A 15000-nucleotide genomic window follows, 5' to 3' on the forward strand; every position below is an offset into this window, starting at 1 on the left:
CATCATTTTTCAGGTGTTGGAACTTCAAAACCTTGAGTTTACAGATGAGTTTGTTTGCTTCATGAATTGCCTGCACAGTGGCATGTTTTGTGCTGGACGCCAAGCTGCAAGCAGCAAACATCACGTCTGGTCTGCTCTGTCTTGCAACCCAGAGGGTTTAGCCTGTCTTTGACCTGGGTTCATCCATCCTCAGCTCACTGAGTGGTGCATCTCTTTGTATAGCTAGCTGGTGGTGCGGTTCCATGTGTGCAGGACAGAATTATTGAGGTTTGGTTGCCCTTCCCCCCATATGAAGTAATCCACATGGCAGGCAAACACTCCAGTCACACTGTAATCTTGATCTTGTCAATAGAATAGACCAGCGGTTCTCAAACTACGGGTCGCGACCCAAAATGGGGTTGTGGGTAGGTGACAGTATTGAACCCCTGGAATAGAGGATCAATATAATGCAGGATCCACTTGAGATATGTTTCCTCCTGGTCTCAGCATGATCTCCTTTACTTTGTTTTACCAGTAAAGGCATGCGTCTGCCAGACCATACACACACTTTTTTAAGTTTCCATATTGTTCCCTTACTTTGAGCCTCAGGTGGAGGCAGGCCAGTTTTTTCCCTCAGTCAGGCCAGTGTTTCTAGCTGTGACTGTGCGGTAGTGAAGATGTGTTGGCAGACCTCTCAGCAGGTCCAGACTGGCCATTGGGCTGGTTACCTGGCCTGCTAAATGGCCTTTTTTTTGGAAGTGTCTTGAAAGCACTGCTTGAGGCTGAAGCAAGGCAGCCAGCCAGGCACGGACTGACAGAAGGCTGCGGTGCTTGTGTCGTATCCCTCCTTAATATTATACCTTTGGTTTTATTTGAGGTTTATAACAGTAGATTGTACTAAGCAGTTGTTGGCTCATTAGTTTGTGATTCACATGCACTAGAATTCACCAGAATGTAGGCAATTAAGTCTTTGTAACTAACATATTCCTAGTGGGAGACTCATGCTTAACCCTCTAAGCCTACATAGACAAAGGTTCACCTGGACATAGTGTTATATTCTTGCCAATTCTTAGCATATTCTTTGAGTCAGTATCAAGTGTTAAACCTTTAATGATTCAGGGGAACCTACCATTTATATTTGGGGCTGTGTAAAGTCACCATCATACATTATCTTTGTGGGAGCATCCAATATTTTACATATTAGACTCCTATCTGTCTCCTTATATACAAAGCACTAAATGGAACAGGACCAACCTACATTGCAAATTCTCTAGTCAACTATGTGCCTCCTAGAACATTGCGATCATCTACTACTGGTCTATTGAAGGTTCCAAGCCACAGTCTAAGGAAAATCTGGGATGCAGCCTTTGCAAACTATGCACCAAAGTTATGGAACACACTACCTATGGACATTAGGGAAGCTAGATCTCTTAATATTTTCAAAAATAAGCTAAAAACTTACCTCTTCACCATAGCCTTCTAATACACCCCGCTGTTGATTGTACTGTAGCACTGTTTTACTCTGTCCATTCTATTGCTATTCTATTATTGCACTGTAAATCAGATCACGCGTCCATTTTTCTTTCACCAAAGTACAAACAGAGAATCAAAAGTACTCCTGTAGTCTCGCGAGAGGTGCAGAAATGGGATTTGACGTCAGAGGAGACGCTCCAGGCTGCGCTTGACTGCACAGACTGGAACGTGTTCCGCGACACAGATAACATTAATGTCTACACGGAGGCAGTGCTGGACTATGTTTGTACTTTGGTGGAAGAAACAATCCCCACTACCAAAATGAGAGTTTACCCAAATCAAAAACCCTGGGTAGACAAATCCGTCCGTGAAGCTCTGAGAGAGCGCACCAAAGCATACAACGACGGCCTAGTGGCAGGCAACATGAATGACCACAAGGTGGCGCGACACAACGTAAGGAGGACAGTGACAGAGGCCAAACGGCGCTACAGGGATAAAAATTTAACTCCAGTTTGAACAAGCTGACTCTAGAGCTATGTGGCAGGGGCTCAAAACGATGACAGACTACAAAGGCGCCTCCCTCAAACTGAACAGTGACATCTCCTTAGCAAATGACCTCAATACCTTCTATGCGAGGTTTGATGCTGGTAATAACAACACCAGCCCACAAGCCACGGCAATGGGGGGGGGGGGGGGGGGGTCGGCTGCTGATGGAGACGCAGTGTTCAGGGTAACAGAGCATGAGGTGAGGCGGACCTTTAAAAAAGTGAATATCAGGAAGGCAGCAGGTCTGGACGGCATCCCCGGCCGCGTCCTAAAAGTCTGTGCCGACCAACTGGCCCCAGTATTCACTGACATATTTAACCTGTCCTTAGAACAGGCTGTCATCCCCACCTGCCTGAAGAAGTCCACTATTATCCCTGTACCCAAAAAATCCAAGCCTGCTTGCCTCAACGACTACCGCCCTGTAGCTCTCACCTCCATAGCCATGAAGTGCTTTGAGAAGCTAGTAAAGGGCTACATCTGCTCCTCCCTCCCCATCAACATGGACCCCCTGCAATTTGCATACCGCCCCAACAGGTCCACGGAGGACGCCATAGCCCATGTGCTGCACACAGCAGCATCACACCTGGACAAGAGGCAGGGGAACTATGTGAGAATGCTATTCATCGACTACAGCTCGGCATTCAATACCATAGTCCCCTCCATACTCATAGCCAAGCTCAGGGACCTGGGCTTGAACTATGACCTCTGCCAGTGGGTCTTGGACTTCCTGACTGGCAGACCCCAGGTGGTGAGAGCAGGCAACTGCACCTCCTCATCCATCACCCTCAACATAGGGGCCCCCCAGGGCTGTGTTCTGAGTCCCCTCCTCTACTCCCTGTACACACACGACTGTGTGGCTCAGCGGAATAGCAATACAATCATCAAATTTGCTGACGACACAGTGGTGGTGGGCCTGATCTCTGCCAACGACGAGAGGGCCTACCTGGAAGAGGTCAAGGTCCTGGCGGGATGGTGCCAGGAAAACAGCCTCTCCCTGAACGTCAGCAAAACAAAGGAGATGATTGTGGACTTCAGGAGGTCGGGGGTCAAGGACTACAGCCCCCTCAGCATTGACCAGGCACCGGTTGAGAGAGTCAACAGCTTTAAGTACCTCGGAGCCTACATATCCGAGGACTTGACATGGACCACACACATTGACAGTGTTGTGAAGAAGGCACGACAATGCCTCTACTTCCTCAGGCGCCTAAGGAAGTTCCAAGTCAGTCAGAAGATCATTAAGAACTTCTACTCATGTACAATAGAGAGCATCTTGACTGGCAACATCACCTCCTGGTTTGGGAATAGCACTGCACAAGACCGAAGCAGACTACAAAGAGTGACACGTTCAGCCGAACGCACAATTGGAGGGGGGCTCCCCACCCTCCAGAACATTTACAACAAGCGTTGCAAGGGCAAGGCTAAGAGAATCATTAAAGACTCCAGTCACCCGAACAACTGCCTCTTTGAACTGCTGCGGTCAGGCAAGCGATACCGGAGTCTCAAGGCGAGCACAGAAAGACTCAGAAGAAGCTTCTATCCCCAGGCCATCAGGCTGCTAAACGAACAATGAACACTACACAACAACAACCACCAAAACGCACATAGCACACACATCCACACGCACACACTCACTTTAAACAAACACACTGTAGCACCCACTCCACACACTTTATAGCACACACCCACTTTAAACAAACACACTGTAGCACCCACTCCCCACACTTTATATTTATTGATGAAGGATTGCACTACAACTCGTACACCTTACTGTAAATTGTACCTAAATTGTACCTCATCCCATTTCTGCTTTGCACTATATAGTACTGTACATTAGTACACTGCATAGTATTGTATATTATATGGTAACTCAGAACATTGTACATATGTCTATACCGAACACTGTGACCTCATTTTCTTCTTCTAAATTACATGCTATACTATGTTATTTGATGTTATTTGATACTATCTTGTCTTAGCACAGTCTCTGGAGCGAAACAGTAAGAAGCATTTTGTATGAAAGTATTCTGTACTTCTGTATGACAACTATTAAAGAAACTTGAACTTGAGAAACTTGTATTATTTTACTCTGTCTATTGATTTTTTTAATCTATTCTATTCTACAATTTTATTGCACTGCACTATTGCACTATTTTACTCTGTCTATTTTATCTTACTCTTTTTATTATTGTCTATTTAAAACTGAATCAAACCATAAACAAGGTGGCCTGTTGGGATGTTAGATCCTAATGTAAAAAACTGTGATTTTATATGTCTGCACTTTACGTGCTCATTTTATGCTTGTTTCTGTTGTGAAGCACTTTGAGCTGCAGTTTCTGTATGAAATGTGCTATACAAATAAAGTTTATTATTATTATTATTATTATTATTATTATTATTATTATTATTATTATTATTATTATTATTATTATTATTATTATTATTATTATTATTATTATTATTATTATTATTATTATTATTATTATTATTATTATTATATTATTAAAAAAAGAACACCCTCTGAAGAAACCTTGTGTTTCTTTTTTAATAAATGCATAGTTTACCAGGGAATTATAGTTTTTTTTAACATGGAAAGTTCTAGTTAGGTGTTTTGAACCTCCATGTGAAATTTGGTACAAATACACCTTTTTGTACCAACATTGTAGCAGACAATGTGAAATACATACATTTTGGTGTGTTACTAGGGGGGATATGAGGACTGTGTGTACTGTACATGTAACTAGGAGGGATACGAGGACTGTGTGTACTGTATGTGTAACTAGGAGGAATTGGAAAAAATGCCTTGTGTACATTAACAATAAACTAATCTTCTTCTTCTAACATAGACTACTTCGCCTCTGTGTGAATTATCACGTCAGGGTCAGGGGCGGATTTAGGATTGTAGGAGATCCGGGGCTTAGCCCATATGGACCCCCTTTTTTTTTTTTTTTTTTTTATAATTTTCTTTTTAATAATTTTTTTTTTGGGCAGGCAAGGGGTGGTTTGGAGGGGGTCACGCACGACCCCCTCCACGACAGATTATTTTTGAATTTAATTAACCTGTACGTGCAATTTCCTGCAATATAGAGCCTTCAATCTTGACCAATAAAGCTGCTCTTTTCACTATAAAACTCAGTTAACCATAACGTAGTTATGGTTAGATTTATATATTGGGGGGGGATATATCATATTTTTCATATAATCAAAAAGTGGTGGAGCAAGATCATACCTTTGCTCCCCCAAGTTCAATAGTGGGAGAGCAGAGATGCTCCGAATGCTCTTATGGCCAGGCGTCTATGATTCACTGATACAAAGTAAAATAGTGCAGTGCAATAAAATAGTTAGTAAAATAGAATAAAATAATGCAATAGTGCATTGCAATAAAATAGTTATCATCGTATTTTTTCGGGAGGCCGGTAAGGAGTGCATTACAGTAGTCGAGTTGGCTTGAGATAAAGGCATGGATCTGGTTTTCAGCGTCCTTTTGATTTATAAATGGCCGTACTTTAGCTATGTTTCTAAGGTGGAAGAATTAAGTTTTTGTCAACTTGTTGATTGTGATTTAAAGCTTAGGTCTGAGTCTACCATAACACCAAGACTTAACTCACTCAAATACAGTTAGCAGCTGGATAGACCACAGATGGAAATTAGCTTCTGCTAAATCTGGTGCAAACATATTTTCATGTAACAATGATGAATTGTAAAAAAAAAAAAGAAAAAAAAAATTATTTTTAAAATAGATTCGGGGCTTTTCAGAATACATCCGGGGCTTGAGCCCAGGTAGCCACCCCCTAGCTCCGCCCCTGGTCAGGGTAGCAACACCAGACATGCAGGCTACCACAATGACAGAGCCACGCTGAGCTACATCATTGTTTTCAACGGACACGGTGCCCACTGTAGCGCAGAGCGCAGCACATCTGGTGTGAAGCTCATTAACTGAAAACCAGCAGCTTTTTTCCTGCAGCAGTTTGGTAACAAGACTACTTCAGGCTTGATCATCAAGCACAGCTGGCGTAAATTGACAATCCTTAAGAACAACTTGTTGTTGTTGTTGTTGTAGTAGGGGGGCCGAATGTGGAAAGTAGGAGACGTCGGTCGTCGGGGCTCCTCTCGCAGTCAAAGGATGAAACAGCACTGATGATTAATAATAATAATAATAATAATAATAATAATAATAATAATAATAATAATAATAATAATAATAATAATAATAATAATAATAATAATAATAATAATAATAATAATAATAATAATAATAATAATAATAATAATAATAATAATAATAATAATAATAATAATAATAATAATAATAATAATAATAATAATAATAATAATAATAATAATAATAATAATAATAATAATAATAATAATAATAATAATAATAATAATAATAATAATAATGCCTTCTTCAATTTACTCTTTAAGCCTTAATTATACCAGTATGGTTGAGGTTTCTACCTGCTTCCATGGAATACATACTGTAGCCCAAATGAAGAAGACGTACCATTCAGCGCTATTTCATATCTTTAGAGTCACGACTTTTTACATTGTATTCCCTTACGAGCACCTAAGCCTTGAGTACAGTTTGGATAGATTTTAGATCAACAAGGATGTTCTCGTCATCTTTGGTTTTGACTACATCAAAGTAATGGAATAATGGAGTTTTTTTCTGATGGGGTAACTGCTGGTAACACTAGGCCTACTCGTTACTGAGTAATGCTATTACTGTAACCACCCAACATGGATTGTGGCATGGCTTTTTCTGAGAATGTGTGTGTGTGGCAGGGTTATTATAGTTTTGTATTTTTCATTAGTTTCATAAAAACTTTTAGTTTTACTTTAGTTGTTATTAGTTTCAGTATTAGTTTTATTTGTATTGTATTATTATAATATGGAGGATCTCAATGAACATTATGCACCAATGCCTCCTCATGCTTGCTGTGTTGGTAAATTGTACCAAATTGACAAAGACTAAAATTAAAGAAATTAACGGGGAGGGGGGCAGTGTTGGGTAGTAACGTGTTACAAATAATGCAATACAGTAATAATACTTTTCCCTCTAATGAGTAGTGTATCTCAATTCCAGTACTGATATTACAGTTACTGCATCGATATGAATGTCATGTTTAAAGGTAGGCAGCATTTTCCCTTAGATTGTCTGTCAAAAACGGGCTATTCTCTGTCTTCGCTCCACGGTGGTGGAACAAACTTTCCACCACAGTCAGGACAGATGAAACACGGCCAAAATAATAAAAACGTACTGTCTTTTACTATTATGTACTTTGCTATTATGCATATACTACTATCTACTATGCTAATAATGTCTATACTACTATCTACAGTACTATGGACAATGCTAATATGCCTATACTACTATCTACTATGATAATAATGTCTATACTACGATCTACGATCAAGTCAAGTCAAGTCAAGAGTTTTATTTGTCACGGCATACAAGCATACAGTGAAATGCGGGGGGTCTTGCCCGCAACGATTGTGCAATAATACAATAATGCAATAATACGATAATAAGAATCCAATAGGATGAGAATAAGACATTTGTGCAATAATACAAGTAATAAGAATAAGACATAACAGGTATATGTACATGAAGTTTACAAAAAGCATGGTAAGACGTGCTAAGGTCCTGCGCTAGTGCAATACACTGTTAGCTACGGATGAGGCACTGGGTCTTATGTACACTACTATACAATGCTATACTATACAATCTACAGTTATACTATGTGTCCTTATGCTAGCTTGCTATCCATCTGTTTACTATACAAGAACCACTCCCGTTCTTGTTTTTAAAGTGACCTTTCATTGTGTAAAGTGACCATTGAGTGTGAGCGTGTGCAGCATGTGTGTGTGTGTGTTCATGCTAAAGTGACTGTAAGTGTGTGAGCGTATACAGTGTGTGTGTGTGTGTTATATGTGTGCTCATGTGTGCTTGTGTGTGGAGAGTTCAGTGTTCAAGACTCTGATGGCCTGGGGGAGCCGAAGTCTCTCTGTCCTAGTTTCTGGTGTTTGCAGGCATTTGCCTGACCGCAGCAGCTTGAACAGGCTGTTGTTGGGGTGGTGAGGGTCTTTCATTTTTCTGCAGGCTCTGGATTTGCACCTCTTGTTATATAAGACCTGCAGGCTGCAGGAGTGGTAGTGCAATACCCGTAGTACGCTCAGCTGAGCGCACCACTCTCTGTAGGGCCTTCTTGTCCTGTGCCGTGCTGTTTCCATACGATGTACTGTGTACTATGCTACTATGCCTATACTACTACCTACTATACTATGTATATACTACTATGCACTCAGAGTGTAACACTCAAGCTCGACACTGCTACAAACAATACCACTGACCCTTAGCTGCCAGAGTTGTACCCCTTCTGCTGACTTGTTGTTCACAGTTCATGAGACTCTTAAAGCATCAGCTAGTCATCTCTGGTCTTGTCTGCAGGTCCGTATCGACGGGCTGACGGGTCACATCCAGTTCAACGAGAAAGGCCGCAGGACCAACTACACTGTTGCTATCATGGAGCTGGCCCCATCTGGACCCAAGAAGGTGAGCCTGCTAATGTCATTTAACCTTTTTAACATGTTATTTTATTTAACCAGGCAGGTCAATTAAGAACAAATTCGTATTTACAATGACGGCCTGGTGAGAGGACAAACGAGTCACTCGAAGGGTAACAGGGAAAGGGTGCAAAATAATTTATAAAATAAAATAGAAAAGAGACAGACGATACATGGTATGGTATGGTTTATTCTTAATCCCAGAGGGGAAACATGGTTTGCCACCAGAGCGAGTAAAAATACACAGACAAGAAACAATAACATACAGTGGAAAGAAAATAAAAGAGAAGAGCGCCTCACAATACAGAGCTAGCTAGAATTTAACAGCAGCAGGAACAAAGGACCTTCTCAGTCGCTCAGTAGAGCATCGAGGCATCAAAAACCTGTCACTAAATGAGCTTCGCAGAGCATCAAATACATTATACAGAGGATGGCCTTCAAAAGAAAGAATAGAGTTCAGTTTAGTCCTTGTTTGCTTGGCTATAATGATCTCCAAGGAATCAGGGGGAAGGCCAATCACTGAGCCAGCCTTTTTAACAGTTTTGTTTATACGATTTTTGTCAATGACCGTCATGCTGCCCTCCCAGCAGAGCACATCATAAAAGAGGACACTAGCAAGGATACCTTGGTAGAAAATATGAAGAAGTGACCTGCTGATGTCAAAAGATCTAAGCTTCCTCAAGTGAAAGAGTCGAGACTGGGCTTTCTGGGAATCTGTGTTCTTCTTCCAGTATCTCGGTGGACACAGAGATACTTATAAGACTGGACTATTTCTACCTCCTGCCCCTTAATGATTTTTTTTATCTTTTTCCCCCCTCCTTTTTCCGATTTTTCTCCCATCCCACTGTTAGTCGTAATGCCAATTCCCAACCCCCTTCCTGGTTGTTGCGCACTCCCCCCTACTGTTGGTCCGGGAGGCCGGAGACTGTCACATGCTTTCCTCCGACGCATGTGCAACCAGCCGGCAGCCAGCCTGGCAGCGCAGATTCTCACCGGGAGAGTGTAACGTGTGGAAGGTGACACTACCTCCCTCCAGATCCTACCCTCGCTGTGCAGGCGCCCCGACCAAACTGTAGGGGTCGCTGTCCACAACGCCCAGGAACCCACCCATCAGATTTCGCACCCCTAACACTGCCAATTGTGTTAGTATGAACGACCAGCCAAGCTGATAGCAACGCCGAGAGCTGGATTCTAACCCAGCGTCTCCAGCGTCTGCCCCTTAATGATGATAGGAGAGTAGGGCTGTCCCCGACTAAGGATTTTGATAGTCGACTTTGATTGGCCGAAATTTGCTGATAGTCGACTGGTAAATGTATTATTATTATATATTTTTTTTATTTTTTTGGGCTGGGGGGGTGCTTAATGTCTGAAGGAGTCGACTGAAGGCTTCTTGTCCTCTGCAAAAGCATGCAATTGGTCCACTGATGGATACATCTTGATATTTGTCTACTCAGTGTGTTCATTAGATGGGTGAAATCCTCTTTCAGTGCCTCTGTGCCCATTTTCTTAGGCAGTTAGCCTTGCTGGTATGCACTCCATTAGCGTTAGCCACACTTCTAGGCCTCTTTGCTTTTGGAAAGAATGATAAAAATATATATTATAATATATATAATTTTTTTTCATTCGACTAAGAGGTTGGCAGTCGACTACGGCTCCTTTCAATCGATTTCATTAGTCGACTATTCGTCTAATCGGGGTCAGCCCTACAGGAGAGACATTCACCTTCTTCCTATTGAAGTTGATAACTAGCTCTTTGGTCTTTTCAACATTAAGCTGTAAAAAATTGCCATCACAGCAATGAACAAATGAGTCAATCTCCTTTTTATAGGCCTGGTCATTACCTTTGTTGATGAGACCAATACGAGCAGTATCATCTGAAGATGTCTGCATATGGCACATGGCCTCGCTGTGTCTGCAGTCTGCAGTATAAAGAATGAAGAAAAAAGGAGGTAAAACTGTTCCCTGAGGGGCTCCAGTTTTCATCCAGATAAAATCTGATACTATATCATCCAGCCTAACAAACTGAGGTCGGGTATTTCATGCACCAGGTGATGGTTGAATTATGCAGTTAACTGAATCATTTTGTTTGCTAGGATATGTGGCTGGATAGTGTTGAACATACATCACAGAGATAAGGGGAATAATTAAAACATGCACCGAACAAACAACCAAATAAAATTACAAGGTATGTAATACATGAAGCAGAACAGACTATTTACACATCAGTTAAAAGACTGGGTGGCAGTTGCAGGTGTGTAAACAACGCTGCGATAGATTCCTTAACCCTTGCACTGCCGCAATACCAAACGGTTAACCCTTTCACTGCGACAATACACAGAATGTTAACCCTTTCACTGCCAGACAACAGCAGGTTAACCATTTCACTGCCACACTACAGAAGGTTAAGTAAAGGGTTAACCTTCTGTAGTGTGGCAGTGAAAGGGTTAAAAGTAGCCGTCCATTTTCAAAATCTTTTGTATCTCGTTCCAACTGCTGGGAGCAAGGACGTGTTAACAAGCAAGGTTGTTGCGCGCATTGCCCTACTGTCGGTCTGGAGAGGGTGTAGACTGTCACACGCCTCCTCCAATACATGTGGTCACCAGCCGCTTCTTTTCACCTGACAGCAAGGCGTTTCACTGGGAGAACGTAACACGTACGGAGGTGCACGCTATTTCTCCCAGATCCCCTCCCTGCTGAACAGACGCCCCTACCGACCAGTAGGAGTCGCTGTTTGCAACGACCAGGACTCAAACTTCACGGCTTCCCACCCGCTAACACTGCCAATTGTGTTTGACGACTAACCAAGCTGGAGGTACCGCTGACAGCTGGATTAGATCCCAGAGTCTCTGCGGTGGTAGGCGGTGGTGCTTAGTCCTCTACGCTACCAAGCCACACCTGAGTAGATTTTAAGAGGTGTATCAAATAAGGAGGGGTCAGACCAAGGAGGATTTTGTAAATGAGTGTAAGCCAATGAATTTCTCATTGAAAGTGTAGTGATTGCCAATTTAAAGGTGTATAAGTGTTACAGTGATGTGTTTAAAAAGGGGCATTTATAGCAAACCTAATTACTGTGTGTTCGCCACAAATCAATGCAAAGGCAATGGGGTCGAGCTCCGCTCTGCACAAGCTTGACTGAGGGCTTGCTGATATCTACTGCACGGTGCACACCAGGTACATTTCCACCAGCCTCAGTCAGCTTGCACTGAAAGGAGCGTGACCCCATTGACTTTCCTTTAGTATGAGGAACTCTATTGATTGACATCATCATCGGTAAGTAAGTAAGATATAGAGCTAAGGGGTCCAAACATCTCAACTTTAAGATCAATATTTATATCAAATATATCTTTTATTTTTTTTTATTTTACAGAACTATGACATTCTAACATGCAGGCTTCAAAAGAAGCCCTTTGGGTTGTCTGCCTCTCCCTGAACTGGGTATTATTTGTAATGTTTTTGTAATGTTTGTGTATTTTTCAACTGTGCAAGATAAAAAAATAAAATAAAAAAAAACAGTGATTCTTAACCTCTTTCTTGTCAAGAACCGCCAAATTGATAAAAACACCCATTTGAGAAAATGTATGTTGCTAAACTAACTGACGAGTCACAGTCAACCAGCACCTGCTACGGTTACATTGGTGGCAGTGGTGGGATCTCACTGCCCCGTGAATCTGTATCCAGGTAGCAATGGGGGCCTTAACCCCCGGAAAGTGCACGTGTTGATGAAAGAACATGTGAGGACACGTGTCTTGGTGGGGAGGACGACTGTAAACTATTAACGAGTCTGTCGCAGTCAACCAGCACCTGCTAACTGACCCTTTGGCTCAGCTGGTTAGTGTGGCCTCCTATGGATCCTATGGTCCCTGGTTCAAATTATAATATGGAATTATAATTCCATAACTGTCTACTGTAGGTAGGGAGATAATCCGAATAATTTGGCAAATTGTTTGTTTTGGTGTTCCACTTCTTCACGTGACCTCTCCACCACAGGTGGGCTACTGGAACGAGGATGAGAAGTACGTCAGCACGGCCACATTCGGGCGAAGCAGCAATGACACCAACCTCCTGCAGAACAGGACCTACATAGTCACCACCATCCTGGTGAGTCTGTGTGTTGTGTGTTAGACGAGAGAGAGAGAGAGAAAGTGTGAGATAGTGTGAGATAGTGTGAGAGAGAGAGAGAGAGAGATAGAGAGAGAGAGAGAGAGAGAGAGAGAGAGAGAGAGAGAGAGAGAGAGAGAGAGAGAGAGAGAGAGAGAGAGAGAGAGAGAGAGAGAGAGAGAGAGAGAGAGAGAGAGAGAGAGAGAGAGAGAGAGAGAGAGAGAGAGAGAGAGAGAGAAAGAGAGAGAGAGTGTGAGGAGGCAGAGAGATGGAGCTTATATTTCGTAGCCTACCGCCCGTATAAATCATGAGGAGAGAAGCGTTCAACAAATAAAATAGCAGCAGCTATTAACGACCATCCGATTGATTTCTGTACCTTTCAGGCTATGAAAAACGTTTGCAAACCAACAAGTAGGCTACTGTGCCTATGAGGACAAAGCATAGGGACGTGGACAGGTGTGGAATAATTGTATCTCCCCCTCCCCCACAGCCCTCTGTCTACCCTTCCCCCATCCACCCACCTATTGTCCCACTAACTCACCCCACCCCCCTTCCTTACCCGTCCCCCTCACCTGAAACCCACATTCCCCCCTCCTCCTTCTACAACCCCTCCCCCCTCAGAACCACCCTCCAACCCCGACCTGGGCCAAACCTACCTTTTCCATCCGCTAACTCAGACCCCCCCCCATCCAATCGTCCAATTGACTCCCTCACCTGGACACACCCATCTCTATGACCTACAAAGCCCATCGTTCCCTTGTCTCGAGGAGCCCGTTTAGGGGACCCCCGGCCAGGGGTTTCCCCGGGTCTCTCCACGCCAATTCTCCTGGGTTCCATGTAAGCTAATAAACCTTATTAAGTGAGTTCACCTTTGTCTCTACACGCATTGATCGGGGTTCAATTCCTCCACACAGGGTAATTAAATTAATCTACAAGTCAATAACGGGCTTACTTGGTGTGAGAGAGGAGACTCCTTGGTTACCTACTAAAAATGATGTAATGCAATTAGGCACGATCACATTTGATCCGATCCCGATCATGTGATTTTGAGTATCTGCAGATACCGATTTTTCCCGATCCGATCTTTCGGCAATGCATTAAGAAAAAAAGAAAAGAAAAAAATACAATCAAGTTTTTTTTTAAGTATCCAACTATCCATTATATCCAACATGGATATGGCTTTTTAACAGTATATCCATTATAACCAACATGGATATATAGCAATTTTTTTCTCACTTATTGCAGCATTGGATCAAAATTCTAAAAAAAAAAAAAAAAAAATAAAGCTTATCAGTGGTGCACCGAATCTTTAATATATTTTTTAAACCCGATTCCGATCTTCTGGAAATCACGCGATCGGCCCCGATCTCCGATCACGTGATCGGATCAGGACATCCCTAAATGCAATGCATTTATTTTAAACAAACGACTAATGATGATAATTACACCTCCATTCTCAGTCCATGGTGCTGAAATAATTATGTGCAAATCCATTGTATTGGAACAAGAGAAACGATCACTCCCCCGTTGGCCAATTTTCTTCCTGCTTTCTCTCACTTGTTTCAAGACTCAACACAAGGTCAAAGTACTTGTTAAGGTTGAGATGTTCCGCTGTGTACAGTGGACCGTGGGTCGTGACGTATACAGTATATACAGCCTTGCTCCGTTGTGAGGGTTAAATGGGTAAGGGGTTTCTACTATCTAACCCCCCGTGAAAAACCCTGTTGTCCACGGCCACCGGCCAGGTTTAGGAGGAGCGAGGCTGGCTGTGCTTCATCTCACAGCCAGGCGGGGCGCCTCCACCTGGAGGGCGTTACACTGAGACCAGCGTCTTAAGGCTGGGTGTCTGCGTGCAGGGAATGCCTTATTCTGCGCCTCCGCCGTGCTCACGTGCTCACGTGCTCACTTGCTGTGAGCACAATGTGGGGCATTATTTTTAATAGGCTTTCTGCATCGACTGAGACGCGTGCAAAGAGAGAATCGTGTCAATTTCAAAATGTACCTCAGCGACCGGGGAGCAGCGGCCTTAAGGAGTGTTTTTACTTAATGTAAAGTATCCTAACTGCAGTTCAACTAATCAACATGTACATTTTACATCCTTGTGTGTGTGTGTGTGTAAGTATTTGTACGTACTTGCGCTTCTGTCTGTGTGTGTGTCTGTGTGTGTGTGTGTGTGTGTGTGTGTGCTATTATATTCTCTTATCGTATCTTCTCTTCTCTCCTCTTCTCTCCTATAATCTTCTCTTCTACTCTCTTCTCTTCTCTCCTCTTATATTCTCGTATCTTCTCCCCTCTTATATTATCTTCTCTTCTCTCTCCTCACCCCTCTGCTTTATGGAT

At 42.7% G+C, this 15000-nt stretch overlaps 1 protein-coding gene across 1 annotated transcript in view; it reads left to right on the plus strand.

Annotated features, from left to right (window-relative positions):
* The window catches only part of gria1a (glutamate receptor, ionotropic, AMPA 1a), a gene marked incomplete at both ends in the record, with an annotated part of 251785 nt that overhangs the window by 147047 nt on the left and 89738 nt on the right, over window positions 1-15000 (plus strand). The window contains 2 exons of the mRNA XM_084331814.1: window positions 8447-8551; window positions 12550-12660. Coding sequence (XP_084187940.1) covers window positions 8447-8551; window positions 12550-12660 — 216 coding nt within the window. The remainder of the gene's footprint in view (window positions 1-8446; window positions 8552-12549; window positions 12661-15000) is intronic.

Source organism: Notolepis coatsorum (assembly GCF_963971535.1).
Source record: "Notolepis coatsorum genome assembly, chromosome: 16".
In the NCBI taxonomy this organism is placed as follows: domain Eukaryota; kingdom Metazoa; phylum Chordata; class Actinopteri; order Aulopiformes; family Paralepididae; genus Notolepis; species Notolepis coatsorum.